The 14,937-nt window shown below is 50.2% G+C and overlaps 1 protein-coding gene and 1 long non-coding RNA gene across 6 annotated transcripts in view; one reads left to right on the top strand and one right to left on the bottom strand.

Moving 5' to 3' along the window:
- Positions 1–12,715, bottom strand: part of LOC141094211 (uncharacterized) — a 29,072-nt gene extending 16,357 nt beyond the window's left edge. Inside the window, exon 1 of one of the 5 annotated variants that reach the window (XM_073580006.1) lies at positions 12,568–12,715. Coding sequence is in view for 1 of the 5 variants with exons in the window: in XM_073580004.1 (XP_073436105.1) it covers positions 12,409–12,453 (45 nt within the window). In the remaining 4 variants the exon portion in view is untranslated. Of the gene's footprint in view, positions 1–11,980; positions 12,002–12,408 lie in introns of those variants that run through there. The other 4 variants (XM_073580007.1, XM_073580005.1, XM_073580004.1 and 1 more) reach the window with 4 other exon arrangements.
- A 146-nt stretch (positions 12,716–12,861) lies between these two features.
- The window catches only part of LOC141094385 (uncharacterized), a 41,470-nt gene continuing 39,394 nt past the window's right edge, over positions 12,862–14,937 (top strand). The window contains exon 1 of the long non-coding RNA XR_012233054.1: positions 12,862–12,907. This is a non-coding gene — a long non-coding RNA (uncharacterized lncRNA). The remainder of the gene's footprint in view (positions 12,908–14,937) is intronic.

The following is a 14,937-nucleotide window of genomic DNA, read 5'->3' as shown; positions in this document are numbered from 1 at the left end:
AATGATCATGCTCAATGCATAATCAGAAAGTGTCTCTGTCAGTGCAGTGCTGACAGCATCTACTATGGCATACAGATGCTGCTTCATCTGCATGCTCCAGAATTGATCAGCTTGCAAACAATGATTGTCCCATCGTGGAACAAAGTAAAAAAGTTAGAAAAAGGTGAAACTTTATTTTTAAATAATTGTAAAAATATAAAAAAAAAAAAAAAATCAAAAATATTTAAAAAAAAAATCAATATCTATCTATATCTATCTATCTATATATATATATATATATATATTTGCCTGTTCCGTGCAGATCCCAGAATTCCAAACGGCGGAAGTTCACACACCGCCACATTGGGACACCCAAGTGATGGGTGTCTCAATATGGAAACTGCTGGTGGTACCAGCTTCTTGCACAGTACCACCAGTGGAACACGGTCGCACCACACACACTGTATACGCCGTACGAACCACACACACACACACACACATACACACTGTATACGCCATATGCACAACACACATACACACTGTATACGCCACATGCACAACACACATACAGAATTCCATGCAGGTGCAGTGAATCTTTCGGCCGATTCTGGCGGTAGATGTGCGATATGTCTACAGGCAGAGGAAGCCGGTCACATTAAAGGGGTTTTCCCACGAACGAAAGTTCATTTTAAAAATTGTCTGTGTCTGACGGTGTACGGAGCATACCACAGCTCCTGGCAGGGGAGGAAGCAAAAGACAATACTGACATTACAGCAGGAGATCGCAGAGAGGATACATTTTGTAAGGTAATATATTTCACTGTTTTTAAACAATATTTTACCTCACAAAATGTGTCCTCTGCGATCTCCTGCTGCAATGTCAGGAAGAAGACAGCACAGTGGTGGAGAGACAGCAGACAAGGGGGAGAGCACATGGAGTAGAGAGGTCAAGGAAGAGAGCACAGACGGGAGAAGTCAGCACATGGGGAAAGAGTGGATAGGTGGGTGACCACATTGGGGGGGGGGGGGGGGGAGATTCTCAACACTGCAACGCCTGCCCTCATTGTGACATTACTGCCTCCCCCCTCCATCTAGTATAATAGATTATATATATATATATATATATATATAATACTGAAGGGAACTGTAGGTAACTGTATATAGTCACTGTAAACAATGTTTCTGTTTGTTTTCACTTTCACCCCAATAATCCTTCACTTTCTGCTAATTCCCCTAATCCCTACTCCTAGTAAGGAACTGTTCATCTCTTCCTCCATCCTCCCCATCCACCTCGCCTCCTCCTCAAAACTGTTCCTTACCATACAATCCTCTGTCTCCAAACACAGACAGCCCCTCATGCCCTCTCCTGCTAACACTTTCTCTGCTCCTTCTCACTGCTGGTGATATCTCTCCAAATCCTGGTCCTCCTCACCACATTCCCACAGTCATTTCTACCTCCCATCCACGCTCTATCACAACCTTCCGTAACCACTCCAACCTTATACCCATTCACCCAGCCCCCGCTTCCCCAGTCCCACTAACAGGAGCTCTGTGGAACGCTCGCTCTGTCTGCAACAAGCTTTCCTACATCCATGATCTTTTTGTTACTACCAAACTTTCCTTCCTCGCCATCACCGAAACCTGGCTCACCCCTTCTGACACAGCCTCTCCTGCTGCACTTTTATATGGTGGCTTCCACCTTTCTCACACCCCCCGCCCCACCAGCAAACATGGCGGAGGAGTTGGTTTTCTCCTGTCAGATACCTGCTCCTTCACCCCAATCCCACTGCCACCCTCTGTTACCCTCCCTTCCTTTGAGGTGCACTCTGTGCGCATCTACTCCCCCTCCAACTGGCTGTCATCTACCGGCCCCCCAGTGCCTGCCACCACCTTCTTTGACCACTTCACCACCTGGCTACTTCATTTCCTTTCCGCGGAAATCCCTACTATCATCATGGGCGACTTCAACATCCCCATTGACACTTCCCTCTCAGCTTCCACTAAACTTCTCTCACTTCCTCCTTCGGCCTCACTCAATGGTCTTCTACAGCCACCCACAAAGATGGCCACAAACTGGACCTCATCTTCACCCACCTCTGCTCCCTATCTAACCTCTCTAACTCACCTCTTCCTCTCTCTGACCACAACCTTCTCACATTCTCTGCCCTCTCCACTCCATGTCTACAATCCCCACCCCACAAACTTCCACACCCTCGCAGAAATCTTAAACACCTTGACCTACACTCATTCTCTGAATCCCTCCTCCCTCTCACAGATATAAGTTCCTTACACAATGCGGATGATGCTGCTGCTCTATATAACACCACAATAGCTGTAGCTTTGGAATCTGCTGCCCCTCTTACACATACAAAAGCTCGCAAAATCAACAGACAGCCCTGGCACACCAGCCTGACCAAAGAACTGAGGCGAGCTTCCAGGGCTGCTGAGCGCAGATGGAAAAGATCCCACTCCAACGAGCACTTCATCGCATTCAAACAGTCTCTCACTACTTTCAAGACCACACTCGCCACAGCTAAACAAACCTACTTCTCATCGCTCATATCCGCCCTGTATCACAACCCGAAACAGTTATTCAACACCTTCAATTCTCTCCTCCGTCCCCCAGCACCTCCTCCCTCCCCACTCATCTCATTTGAAGACTTCGCCTCATTTTTCAAGCAGGAGATTGATAACATCAGAGACAGTTTTGGTCAACAACCCCCAGAGCCCCTCCTCCGGACTTCCCAGCCCTCCACCTCCAAAACCAACTTCTCCACCATTATAGAAGATCGACTCTCCACTCTACTCTCAAGATCACATCTCACCACTTGTGCACTTGACCCGATCCCTTCCCACTTCATCCCAAACCTCACCACAGTCTTCATCCCAACCCTAACCCATCTCTTCAACCTATCACTAACAACTGGTGTTTTCCCCTCAAGCTTTAAACATGCCTCAATCACACCTATCCTCAAAAAGCCCTCTCTTGACCCATCCTCTGTATCTAGCTATCGCCCTATATCACTTCTCCCCTATGCCTCCAAGCTACTGGAACAACACGTTTACCTTGAACTGTCCTCCCATCTCTCTTCTTGCTCCCTCTTCGACCGCTTACAATCTGGCTTCCGGTCACACCACTCCACCGAAACTGCCCTTACTAAGGTCACCAATGACCTCTTAACCGCCAAGAGCAAGCAACACTACTCTGTCCTCCTCCTCCTGGACCTGTCGGCTGCCTTTGACACAGTGGACCATTCCCTACTAATAATAATAAATTTTATTTTTATAGCGCCGACATATTCCGCACTTTACATTTCAGAGGGGATTTGTACAGACAATAGACATTACAGCATAACAATAATCACATACAGTAGATTATAACAAATACCAAGAGGAAAGAGGGCCCTGCTCGCAAGCTTACAGTCTATGAGGAAAGAGGTAGACACGAAAGGTGGGTGGTAACAGTTGCCCTGATTGTATGGACCAGCCATAATGTTAAGTGTGTAACAGTACAGACACAGAGGGCTAATGGATGCATAAAGCATGTGGGAACATGATGCGGGAAATCTGGTTATGGTAAAACTTTTGGCTGTGCCACACAGGGATAGATTAGGTTAATGTGTTGAGGAGATAGGCCAGTCTGAATAAATGCGTTTTCAGGGCACGCTTAAAATTGTGGGGATTGGGGACTAATCGTATTGACCTGGGAAGTGCATTCCAAAGAATTGGCGCGGCACGTGTAAAGTCTTGCAGACGGGAGAGGGAGGTTCTATTGAGGATGCTAACCTCAGGTCATCAGCAGAACGGAGGGCGCGGGTAGGGTGGTATACTGAAACAAGGGAGGAGATGTAGGGTGGTGCTGAGCCATGGAGGGCTTTGTGGGTGAGGGTAATAAGTTTATACTGAATTCTGGAGTGGATGGGTAGCCAGTGTAATGACTGGCACAAGGTAGAGGCATCGGTGTAACGATTGGTGAGGAATATGATCCTTGCTGCAGCGTTCAAGACAGATTGGAGAGGGGAGAGTTTGGTAAGAGGGAGACCGATTAGAAGAGAGTTACAATAGTCGAGACGAGAATGAATAAGAGAAACAGTAAGAGTTTTTGCAGAGTCAAAAGTAAGAAAAGGTCGAATTCTAGAAATGTTTTTGAGGTGCAGATGACAAGAGCGAGCCAGTGATCGAATGTGGGGGGCAAAGGAAAGCTCGGAATCAAGTATGACCCCAAGACAGCGGGCCTGTTGCTGGGGAGTAATAGTGGAACCACACACAGAAATAGCAATGTCGGGTATAGGTACATTAGTAGAGGGAGGAAACACCAGGAGTTCAGTCTTTGACAGGTTCAGTTTCAGATATAGTGAGGACATGATATTAGACACAGCGTTTAGACAATCGCCGGTGTTTTCTAGAAAGGCTGGCGTGATGTCAGGAGAAGAAGCGTATAATTGGGTGTCATCTGCATAGAGATGGTACTGGAAACCAAATCTACTGATTGTTTGACCAATAGGGGCAGTGTACAAGGAGAAGAGGAGGGGGCCTAGAACGGATCCTTGGGGGACCCCAACAGTAAGGGGAAGGTGAGAGGAGGAGGAACCGGCAAAAGATACAGTAAAGGAGCGGTCGGAGAGATAGGAGGAGAACCAGGAGAGAACGTGTCCTTGAGGCCAATGGAACGGAGCATAGTGAGGAGGAGCTGATGATCCACAGTGTTGAATGCTGCAGAGAGATTCAAGAGAATTAGCATGGAGTAATGACCATTTGATTTAGCTGTTAGCAGATCATTAGAGACTTTAGTGAGGGCAGTTTCAGTGGAGTATAAAGAGCAGAAACCGGATTGGAGAGGTTCGAGAACAGAGTTTTCTGAGAGATAAGACGGGAGTGGACCAGGCGTTCCAGGAGTTTAGAGATGAAGGGAAGATTAGAGACAGGTCTATAGTTAGCGGCACAGTTTTGGTCGAGGGATGGTTTTTTAAGTAGTGGATGTATGATGGCATGCTTAAATGAGGGAAAAATACCAGAAGAGAGAGAGAGGTTAAATATTTTAGTTAGGTGAGGGGTGACAGCAGGGGAAAGGGACTGGAGGAGATGTGATGGAAATGGGTCACTGGTGCAAGTAGTTGGGCGAGAAGATGCAAGGAGCCTGCTTACTTCTTCTTCTGTGACTGGTTCAAAATCAGAGAGTGAGCTAGATGTAGTGGGGGAGGGAGGACAGTGCATGGTATGAGGTGATTGGGAGATAATTTCCTGTCGAATCTGGTCAATTTTTTCTTTGAAGTAATTGGCCAGATCGTCAGCTCAGAGCTCCGTGGTTGGGGCCTGTACTCTTGGATTGAGTAGAGAATGAAAAGTGTCAAAGAAATGTTTCGGGTTATTGGACAGTGAGGTGATGAGGGTGTTGAAATAGGCTTGTTTGGAGAGGTGAAGGGCAGTGTTGTATGTGCTAAGCATAAACTTAAAATGGATGAAATCTTCGTGTAGATTGGATTTTCTCCACAGACGTTCGGCGCACCTGGAGCACCACTGCAGGAAACGTGTTTGCACCGTGTACCAGGGTTGTCGCCGTCTGCGTTGTGGTGTTCTATTTATAGGGGGTGCAAATTCATCCAGGGCATTTTGAAGTGTTTCATTGTAATGCTTCAATGCAGAATCAGGACATGAGAGGGAGGAGATAGGGACCAATGAAGACTGCAAGTTCTTCATAATTTTCTGGGTGTTAATGGCCTGTATGTTTCTATAAGTCTGGACAGTGGGGGTGACCTGAGCAGCCTGACAGTTCTTGATAGAGAATGAAAGAAGATTGTGGTCAGAGAGCGGGAGAGGGGAGTTTGCAAAATCATCCACTGCACAAAGCCGAGAGAAGACCAAGTCGAGGGAGTTTCCGTCTTCATGCGTTGGAGAATTAGTAAGCTGCGAAAGGCCAAATGAGGAGGTTAGAGATAAAAGGTGAGTAGCAGATGGTGAGAGGGGAAGAGCAATGGGGATGTTGAAATCTCCCATGATGAGGGTAGGGATGTCACAGGAGTGAAAATGTGGAAGCCAAGTGGCAAAATGATCCAGGAACTGATGGGAGGGGCCTGGAGGACGATACACCACCGCCACTCGCATGGAGAAGGGGGTGTAGAGTCTGACGGCATGGACCTCAAAAGAAGGGAAGACAAGTGAGGGTACTTGAGGGATAACCTGAAAGGTACATTTTGGTGATAGGAGCAGACCAACGCCTCTCTATTGTCTGATCTTGGGATATGAGAGCAGTGTAGCTCCCTGTATGAAAGAGCAGCAGCAGCGGTAGTGTCTGACTGCTGGATCCAGGTTTCAGTAAGAGCCAGGAGGTTAAGAGAATTAGAAAGGAAGAAGTCATGGATGAAGGAGAGTTTGTTACTATTACAGACCCTCTCATCCCTTGGCATCACAAACTTGGCCTTGTCCTGGATCTCATCATACCTAACAGACCGGACATTCAGCGTCTCCCACTCACACACCACCTCCTCACCTCGCCCCCTGTCGGAGTCCCACAAGGTTCAGTCCTAGGACCCCTGCTCTTCTCCATTTACACCTTTGGCCTGGGACAGCTTATAAGATCTCATGGCTTTCAGTATCATCTCTATGCTGATGACACACAGATCTACATCTCTGGACCAGATATCACCTCCCTGCTAACCAGAATCCCTCAATGTCTGTCCACTATTTCATCCTTCTTCTCTACCAGATTTCTGAAACTTAACATGGACAAAACAGAATTCATCATCTTTCCCCCATCTCACGTGACCCCCCAACGAACCTATCCATTACAGTAAATGGCTGCCCACTCTCCCCAGTCCCACAAGCTCGCTGCCTCGGGGTAATCCTGGATGTTGATCTCTCCTTCAAACCACATATCCAAGCCCTTTCCACTTCCTGCCGACTTCAACTCAAAAATATTTCATGAATCCGTTCATTCCTCAACCAAGAATCTGCAAAAACCCTAGTCCATGCCCTCATTATCTCTCGCCTTGACTACTGCAACCTCCTGCTCAGTGGCCTCCCCTCGAACACTCTCGCACCCCTCCAATCTATTCTAAACTCTGCTGCCCGACTAATACACCTGTCACCCTGCTATTCCTCAGCTTCTCCCCTTTGTAAATCCCTTCACTGGCTCCCCATTGCCCAGAGACTCCAGTACAAAACCCTAACCATGACATACAAAGCCATGCACAACCTGTCTCCTCCATACATCTGTGACCTCGTCTCCAGGTACTTTCCTGCACGCAACCTCCGATCCTCACAAGATCTCCTTCTCTATTCCCCTCTTATCTCCTCTTCCCACAATCGCATACAAGATTTCTCTCGCGCATCACCCCTACTCTGGAACTCTCTACCACAACATATCAGACTCTCACCTACCATCGAAACCTTCAAAAAGAGCCTGAAGACCCACCTCTTCCGACAAGCCTATAACCTGCAGTAACCACCGATCGACCAAACCGCTGCATGACCAGCTCTACCCTCGCCTACTGTATTTTCACCCATCCCTTGTAGATTGTGAGCCCTCGCGGGCAGGGTCCCCTCTCCTCCTGTACCAGTTATGACTTGTATTGTTCAACATTATTGTACTTGTTTTTATGTATACCCCTCCCTACATGTAAAGCGCCATGGAATAAATGGCACTATAGCAATAAATATTACATATATATATATATATATATATATATATATACACATACACACACACATATATATATTCTATCACTAAATAAATATTGGAATGAAAAAAAAAAAATCTAAACAATAAGAGTACACATTTGTGTACGACCCGACCTATAAAACTGTCCCACTAGTTAACCCCTTTAGTGAACACCATCAAAAAATAAAACACAAGGCAACAGACAATGCTTTATCACGATACTGCTGAACAAAGTGGAATAACACGCGATCAAAAAAGACGCATAGAAATATCCATGGTACCGCTGATAACGTCATCTTGTCCCGCAAAAAACGAGCCACCATACAGTGTCAAAAGCGAAAAAATAAAAAGTTATAGCTCACAGAATAAAGCGATGCAAAAATAATTTTCCATAAAATTGTTTTTATTATACAAAAGCGCCAAAACATAAAAAAATTATATAAATGAGGTATCGCTGTAATCGTACTGACCTGAAGAATAAAACCGCTTTATCAATTTTACCGCACGCAGAACGGTGTAAACGCACCTCCCCAAAAGAAATTCATGAAACGCTGGTTTTTGTTCATTCTGCGTCCCAAAAATCGGAATAAAAAGCGATCAAAAGATGTCACGTGCCCGAAAATGATACAATAAAAGCGTCAACTCGTCCCGCAAAAAATAAGACCTCACATGACTCGGTGGGTCATGTAGAGCAGGGGTCCCCAACCGCCGGTCCGCAGCCCAGCACCGGGCCGCTGCAGTGCCCTTGCCGGTCCGCGGACACAAGGGGAGCCAGGGGCGGTCAGTGGCGTAGCGGGGGCTGGGGCGGCGCGCAGCAATTCTTAAACTGCGTGTAGCGGCGGGCAGGGAGCGATCAAGCAGCTCCGCTGCCTGCAAGAGGGAATAGCAGGAGCGGAGCTGCAAGGACCCGTCCAGCTTCCTGCCCGCCGCCCGCGCTTCCTGTCTCTGACTGACACAGAGAGGAGCGCGCCGCTGCTGTGTCAGAGCGAGGAAGCGCGGGCGATGCTGCGACAGGTGAGAGGTGGTGTGTGTATGTATGTCTGTCTGTGTACATGTATGTCTGTGTGTGTGTGTGTGTGTGTTTGTGTCGGTGGAGCCTGGCCCTGGAGGAGATGGGGACATGAGGAGAAGACCATGATGGGGAGAGAAGGCCATGATGCCTGGGGTGATGGGAGAAGGCCATGAGGGGGTAATGGGAGAAGGCCATGATGCCTGGGGTGATGGGAGAAGGCCATGATGCCTGGGGTGATGGGAGAAGGCCATGATGCCTGGGGTGATGGGAGAAGGCCATGATGCCTGGGGTGATGGGAGAAGGCCATGATGCCTGGGGTGATGGGAGAAGGCCATGATGCCTGGGGTGATGGGAGAAGGCCATGATGCCTGGGGTGATGGGAGAAGGCCATGATGCCTGGGGTGATGGGAGAAGGCCATGATGCCTGGGGTGATGGGAGAAGGCCATGATGCCTGGGGTGATGGGAGAAGGCCATGATGCCTGGGGTGATGGGAGAAGGCCATGATGCCTGGGGTGATGGGAGAAGGCCATGATGCCTGGGGTGATGGGAGAAGGCCATGATGCCTGGGGTGATGGGAGAAGGCCATGATGCCTGGGGTGATGGGAGAAGGCCATGATGCCTGGGGTGATGGGAGAAGGCCATGATGCCTGGGGTGATGGGAGAAGGCCATGATGCCTGGGGTGATGGGAGAAGGCCATGATGCCTGGGGTGATGGGAGAAGGCCATGATGCCTGGGGTGATGGGAGAAGGCCATGATGCCTGGGGTGATGGGAGAAGGCCATGAGTGGGTAATGGGAGAAGGCCATGATGCCTGGGGTGATGGGAGAAGGCCATGAGGGGGTAATGGGAGAAGGCCATGAGGGGGTAATGGGAGAAGGCCATGAGGGGGTAATGGGAGAAGGCCATGAGGGGGTAATGGGAGAAGGCCATGAGGGGGTAATGGGAGAAGGCCATGAGGGGGTAATGGGAGAAGGCCATGAGGGGGTAATGGGAGAAGGCCATGAGGGGGTAATGGGAGAAGGCCATGAGGGGGTAATGGGAGAAGGCCATGAGGGGGTAATGGGAGAAGGCCATGAGGGGGTAATGGGAGACGGCCATGAGGGGGTAATGGGAGACGGCCATGAGGGGGTAATGGGAGACGGCCATGAGGGGGTAATGGGAGAAGGCCATGAGGGGGTAATGGGAGAAGGCCATGATGGGGGTAATGGGAGAAGGCCATGATGGGGGTAATGGGAGAAGGCCATGATGGGGGTAATGGGAGAAGGCCATGATGGGGGTAATGGGAGAAGGCCATGATGGGGGTAATGGAGAGACGGCAGTGATGGGGAGAAGGGAGTGATGGGGAGAAGGGAGTGATGGGGAGAAGGGAGTGATGGGGAGAAGGGAGTGATGGGGAGAAGGGAGTGATGGGGAGAAGGCAATGATGGAGAGAAGGCAATGATGGGGAGAAGGCAATGATGGAGAGATGGCAGTGATGGAGAGATGGCAGTGATGGGGAGAAGGCAATGATGGAGAGATGGCAGTGATGGGGAGAAGGCAATGATGGAGAGATGGCAGTGATGGGGAGAAGGCAATGATGGAGAGATGGCAGTGATGCGGAGAAGGCAATGATGGAGAGATGGCAGTGATGCGGAGAAGGGAGTGATGGAGCAGGCAAGAATGGGGTGATGGAGCACTCATTCAAAACCTATGGTGAGTTGAGTCACATTATAAATGTTATTTAATTATAAGTATGCACTGCTACACTACAACCGTGTCCATAGCCCCGCCCCCTTATGACCAAAGCCCCGCCCCTGTCACACCTCCATCCCCGCCCTGCCGGGCCATGGAAGAATGGTCTTGCTTGAAACCGGTCCCTGGTGCAAAAAAGGTTGGGGACCACTGATGTAGAGGATTGTACTCATGTACGGCAGGAGGTGTGAGCCTTTAAAAAGTCTGTGCGGTTTTATTTGCTTCATAAACCCATGGAGGCTATTGAAGCATGCCAAACGGAAAAAAGAGTTTATAAAAATATATATATACACTCACTGGCCCCTTTATTAGGTACACCATGCTAGTAAGGGGTTGGACCCCCTTTTGCCTTCAGAACTGCCTCAATTCTTCGTGGCAGAGATTCAACAAGGTGCTGGAAGCATTCCTCAGAGATTTTGGACCATATTGACATGATGGCATCACACAGTTGGCGCAGATTTGTCGGCTGCACATCCCTGATGCGAATCTCCCGTTCCACCACATCCCAAAGATGCTCTATTGGATTGAGATCTGGTGACTGAGGAGGCCATTTGAGTACAGTGAACTCATTGTCATGTTCAAGAAACCAATCTGAGATGATTCGAGCTTTATGACATGGCGCATTATCCTGCTGAAAGTAGCCATCAGATGTTGGGTACATTGTGGTCATAAAGGGATGGACATGGTCAGCAACAATACTCAGGTAGGCTGTGGCGTTGCAACGATGCTCAATTGGTACCAAGGGGCCCAAAGAGTGCCCAGAAAAAATTCCCCACACCATGACACCACCACCACCAGCCTGAACCGTTGATACAAGGCAGGATGGATCCATGCTTTCATGTTGTTTACGCCAAATTCTGACCCTACCATCCGAATGTCGCAGCAGAAATCGAGACTCATCAGACCAGGCAACGTTTTTCCAATCTTCTACTGTCCAATTTCGATGAGCTTGTGCAAATTGTAGCCTCAGTTTCCTGTTCTTAGCTGAGAGGAGTGGTACCCAGTGTGGTCTTCTGCTGCTGTAGCCCATCTGCCTCAAAGTTCGACGCACTGTGCGTTCAGAGATGCTCTTCTGCCTACCTTGGTTGTAACGGGTGGCAATTTGAGTCACTGTTGCCTTTCTATCAGCTCGAACCAGTCTGCCCATTCTCCTCTGACCTCTGGCATCAACATGGCATTTCCAGCCACAGAACTGCCGCTCACTGGATTTTTTTTCTTTTTCGGACCATTCTCTGTAAACCCTAGAGATGGTTGTGCGTGAAAATCCCAGTAGATCAGCAGTTTCTGAAATTCTCAGACCAGCCCTTCTGGCACCAACAATCATGCCACGTTCAAAGGCACTCAAATCACCTTTCTTCCCCATACTGATGCTCGGTTTGAACTGCAGGAGATTGTCTTGACCATGTCTACATGCCTAAATGCACTGAGTTGCCGCCATGTGATTGGCTGATTAGAAATTAAGTCATAACACACAGTTGGACAGGTGTACCTAATAAAGTGGCCAGTGAGTGTATATATATATATAAAAAAAAAATAAAAGTACAAATCACCTGCCTTTCGCCACATTCAAAATAAATCAATAAAAATAAAATCCCACATACACATATTAGGTGTCGCCGCGTTCACAATCGCCTGATCCATCAATAGAAAAAAGCATTAACCCGATCGCTAAACGGCGTAATGAGAAAAAAAGGCAAGACGCCAGAATTACGGTTTTTTTTGTTGCGGTGACATTGCATTAAAACGCAATAGCGGGCGATCGAAAGAACGTATCAGCACCAAAGAGGTAACATTAAAAACGTCAGCCTGGCGAGGAAAAAATAAGCCCTCACCCGACCATATTGGCGGAAAAATAAAAACGTTATGGCTCTGGGAAGAAGGAGAGGGGAAAATGAAAATCCCTCCGGGGGTTAATCGTCTTTGGGGCCACAGAGAAGGAATGATGGCCGCCTGCAGGGGACAGGTGAGGGGAGAATTATTACAGCGGGCGGGACACAGGGGAGAGAGGAACCGCGACCACAGCACGGACCGCAGTCACAGGGGTGAGGAGACTGTGTACAGCGCGGCGGAGCATGGAGGCGACATAGGAGGAGGACAATGTACAGACCTCCACCCGCAGAGCCGCGCACCGGGACAACACGACGAGGAGTTATCCACCGGGGAGACACGAGCACAAAAATTGAGGAACCTGAGGACATGACGGCACCGGAAGAGGCGGGGCCCAGCGGAGTCCTTTCTGTAGTGGGAGGGTCAGTCTCTGGGAGCTGCAGCCGCTCACTGGTTGTGCAGCTCGGAGCTTTGATTGGCTGCCACCTGCCGGGCTGCAACTGGCCTGACGCTGATTGGTGCAGCATCTTCAATGCTGAGCCGGCTACACTGTACGGGCTGCAGTCAGGACCTGGCAGGAGGCGGAGCCCATACACTCTAGGCTCCACTCTGCCTCCCCGTCTGACACGCCCCCGGAAATGACGTCACACTTGGACGGAGCCCATACAATATAGGCTAACCGCGCGTCTCTGCGGGTGCAGGTAGGTGTAAGGTTCCGTTATCCGCACTCAGGATTCACCGCTGTTCACACTCGTCCGTTCTCAACACACAAACACTCGGTTTTCCTCTGTGTGATGTTCCGCTTTCTATCTGTATCCGGGAAGCTGTCACATGGGAGAGCGCTGTTCTCCGGCTGATACGGGGTTAATCCTCCCGGGAACTGCAGCCTCAGTCACACTGGCGGCCCTACACCGCGGACAGCGCCCCCAATAGGACACACGCCGCTCCGCTCCGTACATGAATCGCCCCCAATAGGACACACGCCGCTCCGTACATGAATCACCCCCAATAGGACACACGCGGCTCCGCTCCGTACATGGATCACCCCAATAGGACACACGCGGCTCCGCTCCGTACATGAATCTCCCCCAATAGGACACACGCGGCTCCGCTCCGTACATGAATCACCCCAATAGGACACACTCGGCTCCGCTCCGTACATGAATCACCCCAATAGGACACACGCGGCTCCGCTCCGTACATGAATCACCCCAATAGGACACACGCGGCTCCGTACATGTATCTCCCCCCAATAGGACACACGCGGCTCCATACATGAATCTCCCCCAATAGGACACACGCGGCTCCGTACATGAATCTCCCCCAATAGGACACACGCGGCTCCGCTCCGTACATGAATCTCCCCCAATAGGACACACGCGGCTCCGCTCCGTACATGAATCGCCCCCAATAGGACACACGCGGCTCCGCTCCGTACATGAATCACCCCAATATGACACACACGGCTCTGTACATGGATCACCCCCAATAGGACACACGCGGCTCCGCTCCGTACATGAATCACCCCCAATAGGACACACGCGGCTCCGCTCCGTACATGAATCACCCCCAGTAGGACACACGCGGCTCCGTACATGAATCTCCCCCAATAGGACACACGCGGCTCTGCTCCGTACATGAATCTCCCCCAATAGGACACACGCGGCTCCGTACATGAATCTCCCCCAATAGGACACACGCGGCTCCATACATGAATCTCCCCCAATAGGACACACGCGGCTCCGCTCCGTACATGAATCTCCCCCAATAGGACACACGGAGCTCCGTACATGAATCACCCCAATAGGACACACGCAGCTCCGCTCCGTACATGAATCGCCCCCAATAGGACACACGCGGCTCCGCTCCGTACATGAATCACCCCAATATGACACACACGGCTCTGTACATGGATCACCCCCAATAGGACACACGCGGCTCCGCTCCGTACATGGATCACCCCCAATAGGACACACGCGGCTCCGCTCCGTACATGGATCACCCCCAATAGGACACACGCGGCTCTGTACATGAATCGCCCCCAATAGGACACACGCGGCTCCGCTCCGTACATGAATCACCCCAATATGACACACACGGCTCTGTACATGGATCACCCCCAATAGGACACACGCGGCTCCGCTCCGTACATGAATCACCCCCAATAGGACACACGCGGCTCCGCTCCGTACATGAATCACCCCCAGTAGGACACACGCGGCTCCGTACATGAATCACCCCCAATAGGACACACGCGGCTCCGCTCCGTACATGAATCTCCCCCAATAGGACACACGCGGCTCCGTACATGAATCTCCCCCAATAGGACACACGGAGCTCCGTACGTGAATCACCCCAATAGGACACACGCGGCTCCGCTCCGTACATGAATCACCCCCAATAGGACACACGCGGCTCCGCTCTGTACATGAATCACCCCCAGTAGGACACACGCGGCTCCGCTCCGTACATGAATCGCCCCCAATAGGACACACGCGGCTCCGCTCCGTACATGAATCGCCCCCAATAGGACACACGCGGCTCCGCTCCGTACATGAATCACCCCAATATGACACACACGGCTCTGTACATGGATCACCCCCAATAGGACACACGCGGCTCCGCTCCGTACATGAATCACCCCAATAGGACACACGCGGCTCCGCTCCGTACATGGATCACCCCCAATAGGACACACGCGGCTCTGTACATGAATCGCCCCCAATAGGAC

Source organism: Dendrobates tinctorius, unplaced genomic scaffold, assembly GCF_039654945.1.
Source record: "Dendrobates tinctorius isolate UK_male_01 unplaced genomic scaffold, ASM3965494v1 ptg000063l, whole genome shotgun sequence".
Lineage (NCBI taxonomy): Eukaryota > Metazoa > Chordata > Amphibia > Anura > Dendrobatidae > Dendrobates > Dendrobates tinctorius.
Note: the sequence above shows the minus strand (reverse complement) of the source record. Positions and strands in the feature narration are given on the sequence as shown.